The sequence below is a fragment of the Salmo salar genome, chromosome ssa02 (genome assembly GCF_905237065.1).
Source record: "Salmo salar chromosome ssa02, Ssal_v3.1, whole genome shotgun sequence".
Taxonomy (NCBI): Eukaryota; Metazoa; Chordata; class Actinopteri; order Salmoniformes; family Salmonidae; genus Salmo; species Salmo salar.
Window position 1 is genome coordinate 77015051 of NC_059443.1, and position 22437 is coordinate 77037487.

The 22437-nt window shown below is 41.6% G+C and overlaps 1 protein-coding gene across 1 annotated transcript in view; it reads left to right on the forward strand.

Annotated features, from left to right (window-relative positions):
- The window catches only part of LOC106593482 (collagen alpha-1(XI) chain), an 86754-nt gene that overhangs the window by 42379 nt on the left and 21938 nt on the right, over positions 1-22437 (forward strand). The window contains exons 18-40 of the mRNA XM_045710330.1: positions 1082-1135; positions 1219-1263; positions 1397-1450; positions 5183-5227; positions 5337-5390; positions 7512-7556; positions 8707-8760; positions 8994-9038; positions 9187-9240; positions 9453-9497; positions 15245-15406; positions 15629-15682; positions 16258-16311; positions 18705-18749; positions 18851-18904; positions 20596-20640; positions 20890-20943; positions 21162-21215; positions 21362-21415; positions 21499-21606; positions 21774-21863; positions 22043-22096; positions 22254-22361. Of these exons, the coding sequence (XP_045566286.1) occupies positions 1082-1135; positions 1219-1263; positions 1397-1450; positions 5183-5227; positions 5337-5390; positions 7512-7556; positions 8707-8760; positions 8994-9038; positions 9187-9240; positions 9453-9497; positions 15245-15406; positions 15629-15682; positions 16258-16311; positions 18705-18749; positions 18851-18904; positions 20596-20640; positions 20890-20943; positions 21162-21215; positions 21362-21415; positions 21499-21606; positions 21774-21863; positions 22043-22096; positions 22254-22361 (1431 nt within the window). The remainder of the gene's footprint in view (positions 1-1081; positions 1136-1218; positions 1264-1396; positions 1451-5182; positions 5228-5336; positions 5391-7511; positions 7557-8706; positions 8761-8993; positions 9039-9186; positions 9241-9452; positions 9498-15244; positions 15407-15628; positions 15683-16257; positions 16312-18704; positions 18750-18850; positions 18905-20595; positions 20641-20889; positions 20944-21161; positions 21216-21361; positions 21416-21498; positions 21607-21773; positions 21864-22042; positions 22097-22253; positions 22362-22437) is intronic.

Here is a 22437-nt window from a genome sequence, read left to right on the forward strand (position 1 = left end):
ACGGGAATTCGCTAACATTTTACTAAATTACTCACGATAAACGTTCACAAAAAGCATAACAATTATTTTAAGAATTATAGATACAGACCTCCTCTATGCACTCGATATGTCCGATTTTAAAATAGCTTTTGGTGAAAGCACATTTTGCAATATTCTAAGTACATAGCCCAGGCATCACGGGCTCGCTATTTAGACACCCGGCAAGTTTAGCACTCACCATAATCATATTTACTATTATAAAAATGTCATTACCTTTTGTTGTCTTCGTCAGAATGCACACCCAGGACGTCTACTTCAATAACAAATGTTGGTTTGGTCCAAAATAATCCATCGTTATATCCGAATAGCGGCGTTTTGTTCGTGCGTTCCAGACACTATCCGAAATAGTAAAGAAGTGTCGCGGCTTGGCGCAATTCCTGACAATAAAATTCAAAGTATTCCATTGCCGTACGTCGAAGCATGTCAACCGCTGTTTAAAATCAATTTTACGTCATTTTTCTCGTAGAAAAGCGATAATATTCCGACAGGGAATCTCCTTTTCGGCAAACAGAGGAAAAAATCCCAAAGGCGGGGCGGTCGGGGTCACGCGCATAAGCTAGTGTCTCTTGATGGGCCACTTGAGAAAGGCGATAATGTGTTTCAGCCTGGGGCTGGAATGACGACATTCTCTTTTTCCCGGGCTCTGAGAGCCTATGGAAGACGTGGGAAGTGTCACGTTAGAGCAGAGATCCTTAGTAAATGATAGAGATGGCAAAGAAGTTCCAGAAATGGTCAGACAGGCCACTTCCTGTAAAGGAATCTCTCAGGTTTTGACCTGCCATTTGAGTTCTGTTATACTCACAGACACCATTCAAACAGTTTTAGAAAATTTAGGGTGTTTTCTATCCATATGTAATAAGTATATGCATATTCTAGTTACTGAGTAGGAGTGGTAACCAGATTAAATCGGGTATGTTTTTTATCCAGCCGTGTCAATGCTGCCCCCTAGCCCTAACAGGTTAACCTGTCTTGTGTATGTAATGTCTTCTCTCTCTCGCTCTCTCTCTCTCTCTCTCTCTCTCTCTCTCTCTCTGTTTCTCAGGGGGAGATAGGAAAACCAGGCCCCCACGGTACTGTTGGGGTGTCAGGAGAGAGGGTAAGACGTTTGTGTGTGTATGTGTTTTACATTATAACGTGTGTGTGTGTTGAATGTGTGTATTTATTGTATGTGTATTTTAGGGTTCAGAAGGACAACCAGGACCAAGAGGACAGCCAGGTGATGCTGTGAGTGTTTACGCACGCTCACAGACACACACACACACACACGCACGCACGCTCGCACACACTGGAAATTGACTATTGATTGGTTATTATTGATTGCTGTGTGATCGTAAAACCTTTGATATTTGACCTCCAGGGTTCCAGAGGGTTAAACGGACCCAGAGGTCACACTGGCCCTACAGGTCAGCCTGTGAGTACCTTTCACCTTTGACCTTATCTCTGACCATAACCATTCTGACCCTAACTCCAGCATTTCCCCCTCCTCCTAGTCCTCATCCAAGCCTGAGAAAATAGATATCATCCCAAATGGCACCCTATTCCTTATTTGGTGCCTTCTGGACCCTGGTGAAAATGAATGCACTCTATAGGGAATAAGTACTCGTTTGGGACGCAGGAAAATACTTCATCCTTACTATACTGTAGACCGACAGACTTTATCCTTACTATAATGTAGACCTACAGACTTCATCCTTACTATACTGTAGACCTACAGACTTCATCCTTACTATATTGTATACCTAAAGACCTCATCCTTACTATACTGTAGACCTAAAGACCTCATCCTTACTATACTGTAGACCTAAAGATTTCATCCTTACTACACTGTAAACCTGAAGACTTCATCCTTACTATACTGTAGACCTAAAGACTTCATCCTTACTATATTGTAGACCTAAAGATTTCATCCTTACTATACTGTACACCTACAGACTTCATCCTTACTATACTGTAGACCTGAAGACCTCATCCATACTCTACTGTAGACCTGAAGACTTCATCCTTACTATACTGTAGACCTAAAGAATACATTCTTACTACACTGTAGACCTAAAGACCTCATCCTAACTATACTGTAGACATACAGACTTCATCCTTAACCTCTCTAGGGTAGGTGGAACCAAATCGTCCCACCTACGCAACAGCCAGTCTAATCCCGTGGCGCGATATTCAAATACCTTAAAAATGCTATTACTTCAATTTCTCAAACATATAACTATTTTACACCATTTTAAAGACAAGACTCTCCTTTATCTAACCACACTGTCCGATTTCAAAAAGGCTTTACAACGAAAGCAAAACATTAGATTATGTCAGCAGAGTACCCAGCCAGAAATAATCAGATACCCATTTTTCAAGCTAGCATATAATGTCACATAAACCCAAACCACAGCTAAATGCAGCACTAACCTTTGATGATCTTCATCAGATGACAACCCTAGGACATTATGTTATACAATACATGCATGTTTTGTTCAATCAAGTTCATATTTATATCAAAAAACAGCTTTTTACATTAGCATGTGACGTTCAGAACTAGCATACCCCCCGCAAACTTCCGGGGAATTTACTAACAATTTACTAAATGACTCACGATAAACGTTCACAAAAAGCATAACAATTATTTTAAGAATTATAGATACAGAACTCCTCTATGCACTCGATATGTCCGATTTTAAAATAGCTTTTTGGTGAAAGCACATTTTGCAATATTCTAAGTACATAGCCCAGCCATCACGGGCTAGCTATTTAGACACCCAGCAAGTTTAGCCTTCACCAAAATCAGATTTACTACAACAAAAATGTTATTACCTTTGCTGTTCTTCTTCAGAATGCACTCCCAGGACTTCTACTTCAATAACAAATGTTGGTTTGCTCCCAAATAATCCATCGTTATATCCAAACAGCAGCGTTTTGTTCGTGCGTTCTAGACACTATCCGAAATGGTAAATCAGGGTTACGAGCATGGCGCATTTCGTGACAAAAAAATTCTAAATATTCCATTACCGTACTTTGAAGCATGTCAACCGCTGTTTAAAATCAATTTTTATGCAATTTATCTCGTAAAAAAGCGATAATATTCCGACCGGGAGTCTGCGTTTCGGTAAATAGAGGGAAAAAAAGAAAGACGGGGGCGACCAGTGCAGGCGCCTAAGCCCACTGTCCCCTGATCGGCCACTTGACAAAGGCGATAATGTGTTTCAGCCTGGGGCTGGAATGACAACATTCAGCTTTTTCCCGGGCTCTGAGAGCCTATGGGAGCCGTGGGAAGTGTCACGTTACCGCAGAGATCCTTTGTTTTGGAAAGAGATGTCAAAGAAAGCCAATAAATTGTCAGACAGGCCACTTCCTGTAAAGGAATCTCTCAGGTTTTTGCCTGCCATATGAGTTCTGTTATACTCACAGACACCATTCAAACAGTTTTAGAAACTTTAGGGTGTTTTCTATCCATATCTAATAAGTATATGCATATTCTAGTTTCTGGGTAGGAGTAGTAACCAGATTAAATCGGGTACGTTTTTTATCCGGCGGTGTAAATACTGCCCCCTAGCCCTAAGAGTTAATATACTGTAGACCTAAAGACTTCATCCTTACTACACTGTAGTCCTAAAGACCTCATCCTTACTATACTGTAGACATACAGACTTCATCCTTACTATACTGTAGACCTACAGACTTCATCCTTACTATACTGTAGACCTACAGACTTCATCCTTACTATACTGTAGACCTAAAGGCTTTGTAGCTGTAGCTCCAATACTCATTAAAACATGAACCCTGACCTCCACTCCAACCTGTCTCCACTTGCTGCTAACAAACTATTATGGTAATGATACATATGTTAACATTACATCACATGAAATATGTTAACATCTTATCAGATTAGAAGACATTAGGTATGCTTCTGTCTGTCTGCCAATATAACACCTTTCAACATGTTGTCTGTGACCTGCGGGTGTTACATGTTGGTTACACCTGTTCTAACCACACACACACACACACACACACACACACACACACACACACACACACACACACACACACACACACACACACACACACACACACACACACACACACACACACACACACACACACACACACACACACACACACACACACACACCTAGCAGAACAACTTCAATGCCTGAAGGCCTCACAGCTTGGTCTGATACCTGGATGTTTACTGCAACTATAAAGCTGTTGTTTCCTGGTGGAAGGAAGCCCTGCCAGCTCCCTCAGTTAGCTACAGCCTCACAGCTTGATCTGATACCTGGACGTTTACTGCATCTATAAAGCTGTTGTTTCCTGGTGGAAGGAAGCCCTGCCAGCTCCCTCAGTTAGCTACAGCCTCACAGCTTGGTCTGATATCTGGATGTTTACTGCATCTATAAAGCTGTTGTTTCCTGGTGGAAGGAAGCCCTGCCAGCTCCCTCAGTTAGCTACAACCTCACAGCTTGGTCTGATACCTGGATGTTTACTGCATCTATAAAGCTGTTGTTTCCTGGTGGAAGGAAGCCCTGCCAGCTCCCTCAGTTAGCTACAACCTCACAGCTTGGTCTGATATCTGGATGTTTACTGCATCTATAAAGCTGTTGTTTCCTGGTGGAAGGAAGCCCTGCCAGCTCCCTCAGTTAGCTACAACCTCACAGCTTGGTCTGATACCTGCATGTTTACTGCATCTATAAAGCTGTTGTTTCCTGGTGGAAGGAAGCCCTGCCAGCTCCCTCAGTTAGCTACAACCTCACAGCTTGATCTGATACCTGGACGTTTACTGCATCTATAAAGCTGTTGTTTCCTGGTGGAAGGAAGCCCTGCCAGCTCCCTCAGTTAGCTACAACCTCACAGCTTGATCTGATACCTGGACGTTTACTGCATCTATAAAGCTGTTGTTTCCTGGTGGAAGGAAGCCCTGCCAGCTCCCTCAGTTAGCTACAGCCTCACAGCTTGGTCTATTACCTGGATGTTTACTGGACAGACAGCACTAATGACAATCTAGACTCAGGTTAGTATCTCTTCTTCAAAATGATTTGGTCCTCTTTCCCCTGTTTCCCCTTTCCCCTCTCTCCTTTTGCTCCTCTTCTCTTTCCCCCTCCCCAATCTCCCCTCTTCCCCCCTCTCTGGCCTGTCTCCCCCTCTTCAGGGTATCCGAGGAGTGGATGGAATCCAAGGTTCTAAGGGAAACTTGGTGAGTATGATGACTGAGACGTTCTAGAACCCTAACTGTTCACTCTAGAACCCTGTGTTTACATCAACTGGAAGAGTGGTGTCAATGATGTCATTTCCTCTGTCTACAGGGACCTCCGGGGGAGATGGGAGCATCCGGGCAGCAAGGAAACCCTGGGTTGCAGGTACACACACACACACAAACACACACACTAGTGTGTGTGCGGGTAGACTCATAACCGACAGTCCACCGCGGTTATGTCCCCCGCGGTTATATCCGTGAGGCGGGCGGGTTTAGCTTCATGGAACATTGTGTGTATGAAGAGCGGGTGGGTGGTGGGCAGGTTGAATAAAGAGAAAACAAGTCATATCTATAGGCTCCAGTGAGTGTTTTTCTGTCATTATTTCTATCTGTTAGTGCGGAGTCTCAGACTCAGCTATAGGGCCCATCTGTAACGCCCCAGATACACACCACTGAGACAGAAAGGACCACGACGGAGTTGAATTCAACAAGAGAAAAGCTGTGACGTGGATAGTTGAAAATAAATATAACAGAGGACCAGAACAGTAGTGTAATGTTTGGGGAAGATTTGGTGAAGTGGTTAAAAGAGGATGATGGCGCGTCAAGGGAGCTGTACTGTTCAGATGGGTTAGATGGAATAGTATCTGGACACCGACTGTAGGTCTATTTCCTCTCACATAGTCTAATATAATATTAACTGTAGGTTTATAACCTCTCGCATAGTCTAATATAATATGAACAGTAGGTTTATAATCTATCACATACTCTATAACCTCTCACATAGTCTATAACCTCTCACATAGTCTAATATTATATTAACTGTAGGTTTATAACCTCTCACATAGTCTAATATCATATTAACTGTAGGTTTATAACCTCTCACATAGTCTAATATCATATTATCTGTAGGTTTATAACCTCTCACATAGTCTATAACCTCTCACATAGTCTAATATCATATTAACTGTAGGTTTATAACCTCTCACATAGCCTAATACAATATGAACTCCTACGGAATTAAGCATTTCTTGCAGTAAAATGAATCACCAAATGTACATTTTGACTTGGAAACAGGAGTGGAGAAATATTATTTATTTATTTCAGCATCTTGAGAGAGTGAATGAGCAGTTAAGGTGGCAGTGCTATCTTTATCAGCATCATAAAAACGGATCGTTTTTCAACCACATAAAATATGCATCCAACCCAAACTACAATCTTATCAAAAACATGTTAGGTCTTTTTAACAGCTTTTCATTTTCTTAAAACCCGTTAAACTGATTTCATTTGGAAATTTTGCGCAGAAATTCTTTCCCGTTTTGTTTAAAGTTATCACATTTTCTCCCGGTCCCTAAATGTCTTTGCTGCGCGAGAGAAGCAGAGATGAAATAGGAAAGAGATAACAAACTTTACCGATGTTAACTAGATTGAAACATTCATTCTATTGATTAATGACATGGTGAGCAAGGGTTTATTAGTCTTCTAGGACAGGCACATTAACCTGTGGTGAGTTATTCACAATTTTTGATGAACAAATACGTTTTTTTCTGTAAGATGTTAAATAAAGAGAAAAATTATTGATTATTATTTTTTTATTTTATTATTATATATTTTTATTTGTGCCCTGGTCCTATAAGAGCTCTTTGTCACTTCCCACAAGCCGGGTTGTGACAAAAACTCACACTCATTCTTATGTTTAATAAATGTATCGTGTGGCAGGCTTACAATGATGCTAAAAAACTACATTTGAGAGTGCGCTGACCCTGGTGCTAGAGGGGGTACGCAGCTGGAGGTTGAATGTTTGAAGGGGTATGGGACTATATAAAGTTTTGGAGGGGGTACAGCTGGAGGTTTGAATGTTTGAAGGGGTACGGGACTATATACAGTTTTAGTGGGGGTACAGCTGGAGGTTGAATGTTTGAAGGGCAACGGGACTATAAAAAGTTTGGGAACCACTGCTCTAGGACAACAAGTAATGACAGAAGAGAAGCTGCATGTATCTAAGTATAGACCCAAGTTGACTAACAAATAGCCAAAAAGTTGTAAATGATAAGCAGAAAAATAAGCCTGTCTAAAAAGGTCTGTCAACATTTTTTGACGCCATCTCTGACTGTACAGTGCATTTTCTATATTAGCAGGTTAGGGTCAGGTTCGCTTTATCACATGTAGTCAGGCTGTGGAGAATGGGTAATTAGCGGGCGGGGTGAACAAACAGCATCTGACCTGCACTTCAGTAACACACATGCCGACACACTCTTAACTCCCTCTCTCTGTCTGTCTCTAACAGGGTTTTCCTGGTCCTCAGGGCCTGGTAGGCTTGCCAGGAGTTAAGGTAGGACTGTCCTAAATATGTTGTCAACATATACTACATATTAAACATGTGAAAGTTAAGGTAGGACTGTCCTACCATATTAAACATGTGAAAGTTAAGGTAGGACTGTCCTACCATATTAAACATGTCAAAGTTAAGGTAGGACTGTCCTACCGTATTAAACATGTGAAAGTTAAGGTAGGACTGTCCTACCATATTAAACATGTCAAAGTTAAGGTAGGACTGTCCTACCATATCAAACATGTCAAAGTTAAGGTAGGACTGTCCTACCATATTAAACATGTCAAAGTTAAGGTAGGACTGTCCTACCATATCAAACATGTCAAAGTTAAGGTAGGACTGCCCTACCATATTAAACATGTCAAAGTTAAGGTAGGACTGTCCTACCATATCAAACATGTCAAAGTTAAGGTAGGACTGTCCTACCATATTAAACATGTCAAAGTTAAGGTAGGACAGCCCTACCATATTAAACATGTGAAAGTTAAGGTAGGACTGTCCTACCATATTAAACATGTGAAAGTTAAGGTAGGACTGCCCTACCATATTAAACATGTGAAAGTTAAGGTAGGACCTTCCTACCATATTAAACATGTGAAAGTTAAGGTAGGACTGTCCTACCATATTAAACATGTGAAAGTTAAGGTAGGACCGTCCTACCATATTAAACATGTCAAAGTTAAGGTAGGACTGTCCTACCATATTAAACATGTGAAAGTTAAGGTAGGACTGTCCTACCATATTAAACATGTGAAAGTTAAGGTAGGACTGTCCTACCATATTAAACACGTGAAAGTTAAGGTAGGACTGTCCTACCATATTAAACACGTGAAAGTTAAGGTAGGACTGTCCTACCATATTAAACATGTGAAAGTTAAGGTAGGACTGTCCTACCATATTAAACATGTCAAAGTTAAGGTAGGACAGCCCTACCATATTAAACATGTGAAAGTTAAGGTAGGACTGTCCCAAACATGTTGTCAACATATACTGCATATTAAACATGTCAAAGTTAAGGGGTAGGTTGTGATTAAAACATGCCAACACATATACACATATACTTTATATGACATATTCCATATGATATGATGAGATATGTCAAAATAAAGGTGTAGGTTGTAATTAAAATGACCCATGCTTTTTCTCTCAGGGGCCCCAAGGGAAGAAAGGGTTGCAGGGACTACCTGGGAATGATGGACCTACCGTGAGTACTGCATACACACACACTAACACACACACACACACACTAACACGCTAACACACACGCACACGCTAACACACACACATATGCTAACACACACGCTAACACACACATACACACGCACGCTAACACACACACACGCTAACACACACACATGCTAACACACTTGCACACTCACATACACATACACACACATATTCGCTCTCAACCATATTATCTTGTCCTCGTGTCTACAGGGTCACCCAGGGAGAGAGGGGACTCCAGGAGAGAAGGGACTACCAGTAAGTCTACCTGTGTGTGTGTGTGTGTGTGTGTGTGTGTGTGTGTGTGTGTGTGTGTGTGTGTGTGTGTGTGTGTGTGTGTGTGTGTGTGTGTGTGTGTGTGTGTGTGTGTGTGAGATGTTACTGACGTGTCTGTGTGTGTGTATAGGGCCCACCAGGAGTCCAGGGGCCTATAGGATATCCAGGATCAAGAGGAGTGAAGGTACATTCTAAATCTATGTGTTCCATTCTGTTTGTTCTGATTCTGAGTGAAGGTACATTCTAAAGCTATGTGTTCCATTCTGTTTGATCTGGTTCTCAGTGTCTGGGTTCCATTGTAAGTGTGTGTTCTCTGTCTCTGGGTTCCATTGTAAGTGTGTGTTCTCTGTCTCTGGGTTCCATTGTAAGTGTGTGTTCTCTGTCTCTGTGCCACAGGGAGCGGACGGAATTAGAGGAATGAAGGGAAGCAAAGGGGAGAAGGTGAGAGAGGCACAGCTCTACCCTGAGATATCTGTTTTTCACAGCTCTACCCTGAGTTATCTCTGTGTTTTACAGAGCTTTACCCTGAGTTATCTCTGTGTTTTACACAGCTCTACCCTGAGTTATCCCTGGTTTTACACAGCTCTACTCTGAGTTATCTCTATCTTTCACAAATCAAATCAAACTTTATTTGTCATATGTGCAGAATACAACAGGTGTAGACCTTACAGTGAAATGCTTACTTACAAGCCCTTAAATCGGATTCTGTTAGGAGAGTACCTAGACACAAATAATCACACAGCCATTTTCCAAGCAAGCATATATGTCACATAAACCCAAACCACAGCTAAATGCAGCACTAACCTTTGATGATCTTCATCAGATGACACTCCTAGGACATTATGTTATACAATACATGCATGTTTTGTTCAATCAAGTTCATATTTATATAAAAAAACAGCTTTTTACATTAGCATGTGATGTTCAGAACTAGCATACCCACCGAAAACTTCCGGTGAATTTACTAAATTACTCATGATAAACGTTGACAAAATACATAATTATTTTAAGAATTATAGATACAGAACTCCTTTATGCAATCGCTATGTCCGATTTTAAAATAGCTTTTCAGCGAAAGCACATTTTGCAATATTCTGAGTACATAGCTCGGCCATCAAGGCTAGCTATTCAGACTCACCAACGTCGGGGCAGCCTAAACTCAGAATTACTATTAGAAAAATTGGATTACCTTTGCTGTTCTTCGTCAGAATGCACTCCCAGGACTTCTACTTCAACAACAAATGTTATTTTGGTTCCAAATAATCCATAGTTATATCCAAATACCTCCGTTTTGTTCGTGCGTTCAGGTCACTATCCGAAGGGTAACGCACGAGTGCATTTCGTGACAAAAAAATTCAAAATATTCCATTACCGTACGTAGAAGCATGTCAAACGCTGTTTAAAATCAATTTTTATGCTATTTTTCTCGTCAAATAGCGATAATATTCCAACCGGGCAACGTTGTATTCATTCAAAGAGAGAAAGAAAAAAATGGCGAGTTCTCGTGACCGCGCATCTGCAGTCTCACTGTCCCCAGGCTGACCACTTACAAACTCTGCTGCTGTACTTTGCCCAGAGACAGCAGACACCCCATTCCACTTTCTGGCAGCTTTAGAGAGCCAATGGAAGCCTTAGAAAGTGTCACGTAACAGCTCAAATGCTGTAATTTCGATAGAGATGCAACAGAAGGACAACAAATTGTCAGACAGTGCACTTCCTGCATGGAATCTTCTCAGGTTTTTGCCTGCCATATGAGTTCTGTTATACTCACAGACACCATTCAAACAGTTTTAGAAACTTTAGAGTGTTTTCTATCCAAATCTACTAATTATATGCATATTCTATTTTCTGGGAAGGAGTAGTAACCAGATTAAATCAGGTATGTTTTTTATCCGGCCGTGAAAATACTGCCCCCTATCCCAAAGAAGTTAAATCGGGTACGTTTTTAATCCGGCCGTGAAAATACTGCCCCCTAGCCCAGACAGGTTAATCTAACCACATTGTCCGATTTCAAAAAGGCTTTACAGCGAAAGCAAACATTAGATTATGTTAGGAGAGTACATAGACACAAATAATCACACAGCCATTTTCCAAGCAAGGGTATATATCACAGAAACCGAAAACACAGCTAAATTATGCACTAACCTTTGACGATCTTCATCAGATGACACTCCTAGGACATTATGTTACACCATACATGTATGTTTTGTTCGATGAAGTTCATATTTATATCCAAAAACAGCATTTTACATTGACGCATGATGTTCAGAAAATGTATTTCCCACCAAACACCTTCCGGTGAATTTACAAAAATACTCATCATAAACATTGACAAAATACATAACAATTATTTTAAGAATTATAGATAGACTACTCCTTTATGCAACCGCTGTGTCAGATTTTAAAATAGCTTTACAGAGAAAGCACATTTTTCAATATTCTGAGTACATAGCTCGCCATCTCGAGTTCAATTCGAGACACAAAAAGCCAAAATGTTCCATTACCATACTTAGAAGCATGTCAAATGCTGTTTGAAATCAATTTTGATGGTATTTTTAACGTAAAATTGCGATAATATTCAAACCGGACAATAGTGTATTCATTCAAGGAGGAAAATAAAAAACAGCGTGCTCGCGGGAACGCGCATATCCAATCTCTTTGTCCTCTGGCAGACCCCTCAGAAACTGAGTTACTATACTCTGCCCAGAGACAGGAGAAGGCTCAATCCACTTTCTGAAGGCTTTAGACAGCCAATGGAAGCCTTAGAAAGTGCAACGTAACACCACAGATACTGTAGTTTCGAAAGGGACTAGAAAGAAGAACTACATTTCTCAGATCCTACACTTCCTGGTTTACTTTTTCTCAGGTTTTTGCTTGCCATATGAGTTCTGTTATACTAACAGACACCATTCAAACAGTTTCAGAGTGTTTTCTATCCAAATCTACTAATAATATGCACATATTTGACTCTGGGCCCGAGAAATAGGCTGTTTAATTTGGATACGTTTTTCATCCGGCCGTGAAAATACTGCCCCCTATAGCTAAGAGGTTAACCAACAATGCAGTTTTAAGAAAATCCCTAAAAAAGTATGAGATAAGAACAAATAATTAAAGAGCAGCAGTAAATAACAATAGTGGAGCTATAAACAGGAGGTACCGGTACAGAGTCAATGTGCAGGGGCACCGGTGTCGAGGTAATATGTACATGTAGGTAGAGTTATTAAAGTGGCTATGCATAGTGTCGTGTCTTTGGCTATGCCAGATTAAGTGATATTTCATGCTATTCTATAAAATCCTTTCTCTGTAATTAATATTACCTGATTAAGCTAATCATGTAAATGTAATTAACTAGAAAGTCGGGGCACCACGGAAGAATGTTTATAGAGCCGTTATCTTCCGAATAAACTCTTAAAATACTTAGTAATCTTTTACATCGATAGCCGCCATCTTAATCATCTTATTTTCAGTCTCATAATGAAAGTTAGAAATTCTTGGCTATCTTCACGAACCCTGGCTAACAAGTTGAATCAGCAATACAAAATTGGGTTTAATTATTTATTTACTAAATACCTAAACTAATCACACAGAATTACAAATACACAGAATACAAATGATGTCATACAGAAAACATCTCAGGTGGACGAAACCTGTATGATGGCTGGTTACACAAAGGAAAGGGGGTTGGGCTTGAATGAAAGAGCGGGAAGACTTAGGAACAACGAAACAGCAGCTATGCTATCGTAAATACATTATCTTATGCATTACTCAATTACCGCCTATTTGGAAAAGGAAAATGCAATAAATATTTACTCTGAGCTGCGCTTCGGTATATTGGTCGAAGATGCTGGCCGGGTTGGCCAACAGATCTTCCTGTCCTCGGAAGAATGTCTCTGGTGGTACATTGTATACGTGGTGGTATCTTCGTCTGTTTGTTAGACTGGATCCGTCGTCCGTCCTTTCCTAGCCCACGTCTACAGCAGCCGCTGCTAACTCAACGGCTAGGAAGTATCACTTCTGTAGTGAATAAGCTCAAAGTTCATACCATTCGCCACCAAAGCTCACGCCGAGGTTGGCTTAGTTCTGTACTTGACGTGTGTCCTTCTAACGTAGAGGCTGCAGACCTCACGTACTGGAACATGTGGTTATCTTTTCGTCAAAGGCTTATATAGTGGAGAGGGGGAAGGATGTGTTTCATCGTTTATAACCCCTGTCTCTTCACAGGGGTGGGCCACTGATCAAGCAAGGCACTTTCCTTATGAAAACCCAATTCTCTCATTTGGAAGCTAAAATTACATTTAATCTCCTAACAAACAATTTCAATATCAAACATTTCAATTGCATAACAATTCCATATGACTCTGATAACTAGAGGGTGTATACTTTCCCAGGTACAGTTTATGTCGTCCTGTCATCAGTCATAATGTCTCAGATGACAACCGAACTGACATCCATACTCATTACATTCCAAAGCATATTTCCAACTGGTTTTATTACCAAAATATGGTTCCTTTCCCCATTTGTTTGATGTTCCCAGACTCCCTATATTTAACAGGACAGCAGTCCTTCAGGACAGCAGTCCTTCAGTAGGGTCAGAAAGAGAGGGGAAGGGAGAAAGGTATTTATGGGGGGGTCATAAACCTTACCCACAGGCCAACGTCATGACAATAGATAATAACAGAGAGCATCAGCAGCGTGAGGTGGGGGGGGGGGGGGCAATGCAAATAGTCTGGGTAGCCATTTGATTAGTTGTTCAGGAGTCTTGTGGCTTGGGGGTAGAAGCTGTTTAGAAGCCTCTTGGACCTAGACTTGGCACCCCGGTACCGCTTGCCGTGCGGTAACCGAGAGAACAGTCTATGACTAGGGTGGCTGGCGGTCTTTGACAATTTTTAGGGCCTTCCTCTGACACCACCTGCTATAGAGGTCCTGGATGGCAGGAAGCTTGGCCCCAGTAATGTACTGGGCCTCACACACTACCCTCTGTAGTGCCTTGCGGTCGGAGGCCGAGCAGTTGCCATTCCAGGCAGTGATGCAACCCGTCAGGATGCTCTCGATGGTGCAGCTGTAAAACCTTTTGAGGATCTCAGGACCCATGCCAAATCTTTTCACCATGTTAGTTTGTTTGTGATGTGGACGCCAAGGAACTTGAAGCTCTCAACCTGCTCCACTACAGCCCTGTCGATGAGAATGGGGGCGTGCTCGGTCCTCCTTTTCCTGTAGTCCACAATCATCTCATTTGTCTTGATCACGTTGAGGGAGAGGTTGTTGTTCTGGCACCCCACGGTCAGGTCTCTGACCTCTTCCCTATAGGCTGTCTCTTCGTTGTCGGTGATCAGGCCTACCACTGTTGTGTCATCAGCAAACTTAATGATGGTGTTGGAGTTGTGCCTGGTCGTGCAGTCATGAGTGAACAGGGAGTACAGGAGGGGACTGAGCATGCACCCTTTAAGGGCCCCTGTATTGAGGTTCAGTGTGGCGGATGTGTTGTTACCTACCCTTACCACCTGGGGGCGGCCAGTCAGGAAGTCCAGGATCCAGTTGCAGAGGGAGGTGTTTAGTCCCAGGGTCCTTAGCTTAGTGATGAGCTTTGTGGGCACCATGGTGTTGAACGCTGAGCTGTAGTCAATGAATAGCATTCTCACATAGGCGTTCCTTTTGTCCAGGTGGGAGAGGGCAGTGTGGAGTGCAATAGAGATTGCATCATCTGTGGATCTGTTGGTGCGGTATGCACATTGGAGTGGGTCTAGGGTTTCTGGGATTATGGTGTTGATATGAGCCATGACCAGCTTTTCAAAGCACTTCATGGCTACAGACGTGAGTGCTACGGGTCGGTAGTCATTTAGGTAGGTTACCTCCGTGTTCTTGGGCACAGGGACTATGGTGGTCTGCTTTAAACATGTTGGTATTACAGACTCAGACGTGGAGAGGTGGAAAACATCAGTGAAGACACTTGCCAGTTGTTCAGCACATGCTCACAACTCTTCCCCTGAGTTATCTCTGTGTTTTACACATTCTCTACCCCTGAGTTATCTCTGTGTTTTACCCAGCTCTACCCTGAGTTAACCTTGGTTTTACACAGCATACCCTGCATTATCTCTGTGTTTTACCCAGCTCTACCCTTAGTTAGCTCTGTGTTTTACACAGCACTACCCTGAATTATCTCTGTGTTTCTGATCTGTTCTGGGTTGTAGGGTGAGGATGGGTTCCCCGGCTCTAAGGGAGAGATGGGGCTGAAAGGTGACGGGGGTGATAACGGGGTCCCAGGGTCGAGGGGAGAGGATGGTCCTGAAGGACCTAAAGGACAGGCTGGACCCCTGGGGGAGGCTGGAGCCGTGGGCATCGCTGGAGAAAAGGTAGGTGGTACACAGATGGGGTGTGTGTGTGTGTGAGGAAGGAGGTTGGGGGAGCGTGTTTGAATACGATTTTGAACCACTGTTGTCTGCCCTAGCCCACTGAGCTAAAGCCTAGGCATTACCTTATATCAAAAAGTTATATGAAGTCAACATTTCCAGAAGACTCAATCTTCTCTGCTTCTATTCCCCTCCTCTCTCTCTCTCTCTCTCTCTCTCTCTCAGGGTAAACTGGGAGTTCCAGGGTTGCCGGGGTATCCGGGACAAAAAGGACCTAAGGTGAGAGGAGTAAATATATCAAGTAAACAAATAAACATAATAGTTAACACAGATAAGGCTAACACATTGTTTGAACGCAGCAGTAACACAGATATGGCTAACACATTGTTTGAACACAGCAGTAACACAGAGAAGGCTAACACATTGTTTGAACGCAGCAGTAACACAGATATGGCTAACACATTGTTTGAACACAGCAGTAACACAGAGAAGGCTAACACATTGTTTGAACACAGCAGTAACACAGAGAAGGCTAACACATTGTTTGAACACAGCAGTAACACAGAGAAGGCTAACACATTGTTTGAACACAGCAGTAACACAGAGAAGGCTAACACATTGTTTGAACGTAGCAGTAACACAGAGAAGGCTAACACATTGTTTGAACTTAGCAGTAACACAGAGAAGGCTAAAACATTGTTTGAACTTAGCAGTAACACAGAGAAGGCTAAAACATTGTTTGAACTTAGCAGTAACACAGAGAAGGATAACACATTGTTTGAACACAGCAGTAACACAGAGAAGGCTAACACATTGTTTGAACATAGCAGTAATGTTTCTGTGTGTGTCAACAGGGTTCGGATGGTTTTCCTGGATCTATTGGAGTGCTGGGAGAGAAGGGGAAGAGGGTGAGTGGTAGAGGGAGGCTTTATCATAGGGGGTGTTCATACATTCAATCTGGAGTGTCAGAGTGCGCTCTGGGCGTTCATAAATTCAGAGCGTTGTCAGATTGTCCGTTCCTAAATTCAGAGCATTGTCAGATTGTCCGTTCATAAAATCAGAGTGTTTCGCTCTAGGAGCGTTCAGAGCGCACACTGGCAGATCTGGCCGGAGAGTAGGGTTGATCCAAGCATTCTGACCTCACAACGGCAGTCAAGCACCCGAGCTAGCTGGCCAACGTTGGCTAGCTTACTTTCTACTTCCAGACACAAATGAGAGAACACTTCACTCTGACCATTTTACTCGACAGCAGAGCTGGTTAGGCTGTTTTCATGTTATCCAGAGCGTTGGTGACTGTAACTGTGCTACTGGCAACAATTTAATGATGCTTTTTTGACAACATTTACCGGCCATATTCAACGGGTGTTGAGTGTTCACAAAATCATCAGTTATTCTGCGCTCTGGCACACTCGGGCGAGAGTGCTCTGAAATAGGAGTAGATAGCCAGATGGAATTTACCAACGCACCCATATATAGATATTCATAACATAGAGATCCTATATGTAATTCTATGCCACACGGGCCCTGCTGGACATGGACACGTCAGTATTTATTGTATTTATATTGTGTTTCTATGTAGTTGAAACACACTTTCATCAAGTCGGTGCTTTAGAAAACACAAAGAAAGTATATTGTCAAGTACGGAATATTGTCAAGTACTGTATACAGTATATTATCAAGTACAGTATATTGTCAAGTACAGTATTGTCAGGTACAGTATACATTATATTGTCAAGTACAGTATATTGTCAAGTACAGTATTGTCAGGTACAGTATACATTATATTGTCAGGTACAGTATATTGTCAAGAACAGTATATTGTCAGGTACATTATATTGTCAAGTACAGTAAACAGTATATTGTCAGGTACAGTATATTGTCAAGTACAGTATTGTCAGGTACAGTATAAAGTATATTTCCAAGTACAGTATATTGTCAAGTACAGTATATTGTCAGGTACATTATATTGCCAAGTACAGTAAACAGTATATTGTCAAGTACAGTATATTGTCAAGTACAATATATTGTCAGGTACAGTATATTCTCAGGTACAGTATTTTGTCATTTACAGTATATTGTCAAGTATAGTATATTGTCAAGTAGAGTATATTGTCAAGTGCAGTGTATTGTCAAGTACAGTAATGTCAGGTACAGTATACAGTATATTATCAAGTACAGTATGTTGTCAAGTACAGTATATTGTCAGGTACAGTATACAGTATATTGTCAAGTACAGTATATTGTCAAGTACAGTATAGAGTATATTGTCAGGTACAGTATATTGTCATTTACAGTATATTGTGAAGTACAGTATATTGTCAGGTACAGTATATTGTCAGGTACAGTATATTGTCAGATACGGTATATTGTCAGGTACAGTATATTGTCAAGTACAGTATTTTGTCAGGTACAGTATACAGTACATTGTCAAGTACAGTATATTGTCAAGTACAGTATATTATCAGGTACAGTTTATTGTCAAGTACAGTATACAGTATATTGTCAGGTACAGTATATTGTCAAGTACAGTATATTGTCAGGTACAGTATATTGTCAGGTACGGTATATTGTCAAGTACAGTATATTGTCAGTTATGGTATATGGTCAAGTACAGTATATTGTCAAGTACACTATATTGTCAAGTACAGTATTTTGTCAGGTACAGTACATTGTCAAGTACAGTATATTGTCAAGTACACTATATTGTCAAGTACAGTATTTTGTCGAGTACAGTATTTTGTCAAGTACAGTATATTGTCAAGTACATTATATTGTCAAGTACATTATATTGTCAAGTACAGTATTTTGTCAGGTGCAGTATATTGTCAAGTACAGTATTTTGTCAGGTGCAGTATATTGTCAAGTACAGTATTTTGTCAGGTACAGTACATTGTCAAGTACAGTACATTGTCAAGTACACTATATTGTCAAGTACAGTATTTTGTCGAGTACAGTATTTTGTCAAGTACAGTATATTGTCAAGTGCAGTATTTTGTCAGGTGCAGTATATTGTCAAGTACAGTATTTTGTCAGGTGCAGTATATTGTCAAGTACAGTATATTGTCAGGTACGGTGTATTGTTAAGTACAGTATATTGTCAAGTACAGTATATTGTCAAGTACAGTATTTTGTCAAGTACAGTATATTGTCAAGTGCAGTATTTTGTCAGGTACAGTTTATTGTCAAGAACAGTATATTGAAAATATTGACATGTTGTTAATACATGAGTGGTGGTATGGTAATGGTAATGGACTGTATGGTGTACCCATGGTAACGGTCTGTCCTGTTTTCTTTTCCACAGGGCCCCGGTGGGGAAGCAGGCAGTGCAGGACAGAGGGGTCCTAACGTGAGTACTGTCTGTGTGTGTACATATGTGTGTGCGTGCGTGTGTGTGTGTCTGCTTATGTGTGTTTATCTGTGTGTGTAATACTGTTGTTTTTCCTACAGGGGGTGCGTGGGGGCCGGGGTGCCAAGGGACCAACAGGGAAGACAGGGGGAAAGGTCAGAGTTCAATCCATTCTAATCATTATGAGGTCATCATAAACTCTCTATCCAGCAGTAATAGCCATAACACAGCATGCATCCGAAATGGCACCCTAAAAAGTAGAGCACTACACAGAGAATAAGGTGCCTTTGGTAAGGGTATCCTATTCCCTTTATAGTGCACTATTTTTGATTAGTGCACTACATAGAGAATAGGATGCCATTTGGAGCATAACCTCAGTCTCACGCACACTGATTAATATTATAGTATATAGTATAGTATTATATAAGTTAATAGTATATAGTATAGTATTCTATAAGTTAATAGTATAGTATACAGTATAGTATTCTATAAGATAATAGTATAGCATACAGTATAGTATTCTATAAGATAATAGTATAATGTATAGTATAGTATTCTATAATTGAATACAGTGCATTCGGAAAGTATTCAGACCTCTTATCTTTTTCCACATTTTGTTACAGCCTTATTCTAAAATGAATTAAATGTTTTTTCCCCTCTCTCATCAATCTAAACACAATACCCCATAATGACATCACAATACCACATAATGACAAAGCAAAAACAGGTTTTTAGAAATTTTTGAAAATAACATTTAAAAAACTGTACTTTGCTCCGTTCATCTTTCCCTCGATCCTGACTAGTCACCCAGTCCCTGGCACTGAAAAACATTCCCACAGTATGATGCTGCCACCACTATGCTTCACCGTAGGAATGGTGCCAGGTTTCCTCCAGATGTCATGCTTGGCATTCAGGCCAAAGAATTCAATCTTGGTTTCCAAACTTCCATTTTAAAATGATGGAAGCCACTGGTCTTTGGGACCTTCAATGCTGCAGAAATGTTTTGGTATCCTTCCCCAGATCTGTGCTTCGACACAATCCTGTCTTGGAGCTCGACTGACAATTCCTTCGACCTCATGGCTTGGTTTTTGTTCTGACATGCACTGTCAACTGTGGGACCATATATAGACAGGTGCGTGCCTTTCCAAATGATGTCCAATCAATTGAATTTACCACAGGTGGACTCCAATCAAGTTGAAAAGACATTTCAATGATGATCAATGGAAACAGGATGCACGTGAGCTCAATTTCGAGTCTCATCGCAAAGGGTCTGAATACTTATGTAAATACGTAGAATTTTATATTTTATTTGTATAAATTTGCAAAAATTTCTCAAAACCTGTTGTTGCTTTATTATTATCGGGTATTGTATGTAGATTGTTGAGGATTTTTATTTTAAATCCATTTCAGAATAAGGCAGTAACGTAACAAAATGTGGAAAAAGTCAAGGGATCTGAATATGTACAGGCACTGTACATATATGTTTATATTCTGGACTTTGACATTGCTCGTCCTAATATTTCTAGATTTCTTGATTCCATTCTTTTACTTTTTAGATTTGCGTGTTTTGTTGTGTATTGTTAGGTATTACTGCACTGTTGGAGCTAGAAACACAAGCATTTCGCTACACTCACAAGAATATTTACTAAATATGTCTATTTAAAAAAATAACATTTTAACTTTATTTAACCTTTATTTAACTAGGCAAGTCAGTTAAGAACAAATTCTTCTTTTTAATGATGGCCTAGGAACAGTGGGTTAACTGCCTTGTTCAGGGGCAGAACAACAGATTTGCGACCAATACAATTGTATTTGATTTGTCTGTTTTCCATGCTGTCTGTCACAGGGCTCCTCTGGACATGATGGACCTCATGGACCAACTGGAGACAGGGTAAGGACAGGAACATCATGGTTCATTGATCGGTTTATTGATTGATTGGTTATTTAGTTGATTGGCTGATTTGTTAATTAGTACATTTGTTGATTGCTTGATTGGTTGTGTAAGTGTTTGATTGGTTGATTTGTTAATTGGCTAACTGGCTAACTTCTTAATTGGTTGAATAAGTGTTTGATTGGTTGGATAAGTGTTTGATGAATTAATTGATTGACTGTTTGATTGATTAATTTATGTGTTGTCTAGGGGCCTCAAGGGCCACAAGGACGGAACGGGGAATCAGGACCCAAGGGACCCAACGTGAGTGACACACACACACACACACACACACACACACACACACACACACACACACACACACACACACACACACACACACACACACACACACACACACACACACACACACACACACACACAAAAGAGTCTACTATTGAGGACGCTCAGTTCTGCTGTCATTGTAGTGTAACAGGATGTTGAATTGTGTGACTGTGATGTCCATTCCTGTGTGTGTGTAGGGTCCAGCGGGGAAAGATGGACTTCCGGGTCACCCAGGTCAGAGAGGGGAGCCGGTGAGTAGAGGATAGAGGTCACAAGAAGTTACCTAAATATACCTATCCATCCACTAATGTCTCTCTCTTCTCTATCTCTTGCTCTCTCTCTCTCCCTCCCCCTCTTTCCCCCTTCTCTCTCTCTCTCTCTCTCTCTCTCTCTCCAGGGTTTCCAAGGAAAGACGGGACCCCCAGGTCCAGGAGGTGTTGTGGGGCCACAGGTGAGTCTGATTGGTTGCTATGTGTGTTCTCTCTAACCTGATTGGTCTGTTTGTGTTCTCTCTAACCTGATTGGTTGCTGCAGGGTAAATCAGGTGAGACCGGGTCATTGGGAGACAGAGGTCACCCCGGGTCACCTGGCGTACCGGGAGAGCAGGGCTTACCTGGCGCTGCCGGGAAGGAGGGAGCTAAGGTAATTCTTCATCATCATAATCATCATCATAATCATCACAATCATCATCATTGTTTTCACCCCGATAATCACCATTACCAGTCATTACAAGAATCATCTTCACTGGTTAGTTCAATTGACCTCATGAGCATTCCACCAATCAGAGCTGTTGTTGTTGTTGTTTCCAGGGCGACCCGGGTACAGGAGGGACTTCTGGGAAAGCTGGTCCTCCAGGACTCAGGGGCTTCAGAGGCAGCAGAGGGGCCGCCGGGGGCATGGTAACACACACACACACACACACACACACACACACACACACACACACACACACACACACACACACACACACACACACACACACAGACACACAGACACACAACACACACACACACACACACACACACACACACACACACACACACCCTGTGATGGTGTGATAGCAGTGTGTTCTCCCCAGGGTCCTGCTGGTCTGAAAGGAGGTGAAGGACCAGTCGGAGCAGCAGGAGCTATAGTGAGTCCTCTCTCCTCTCCTTCTACTTCTGTCCTCTCTCTCTATTCCTCACTTCCTCTCTCTCCATCTTCCCTGCCAACACAGACCACAGACAGTGTGAAGATGTATAATGCACATATGTATATCCCCACCCCCCTCCCCCTCTCTCTCTCTGCAGGGGGCCGGTGGTGAGAGGGGTCCTCCAGGGTCAGCCGGTGCCATTGGTCAGCCTGGGAGGGCAGGGGCTGTGGGTGGACCTGGACCAATGGGAGAGAAGGGGGAACCGGTAGGTACTGTAAAGGTGTTCCATATTCTGAGTTCTGAGTTCCGTATTCTGAGTTCTGAGTTCCATATTCTGAGTT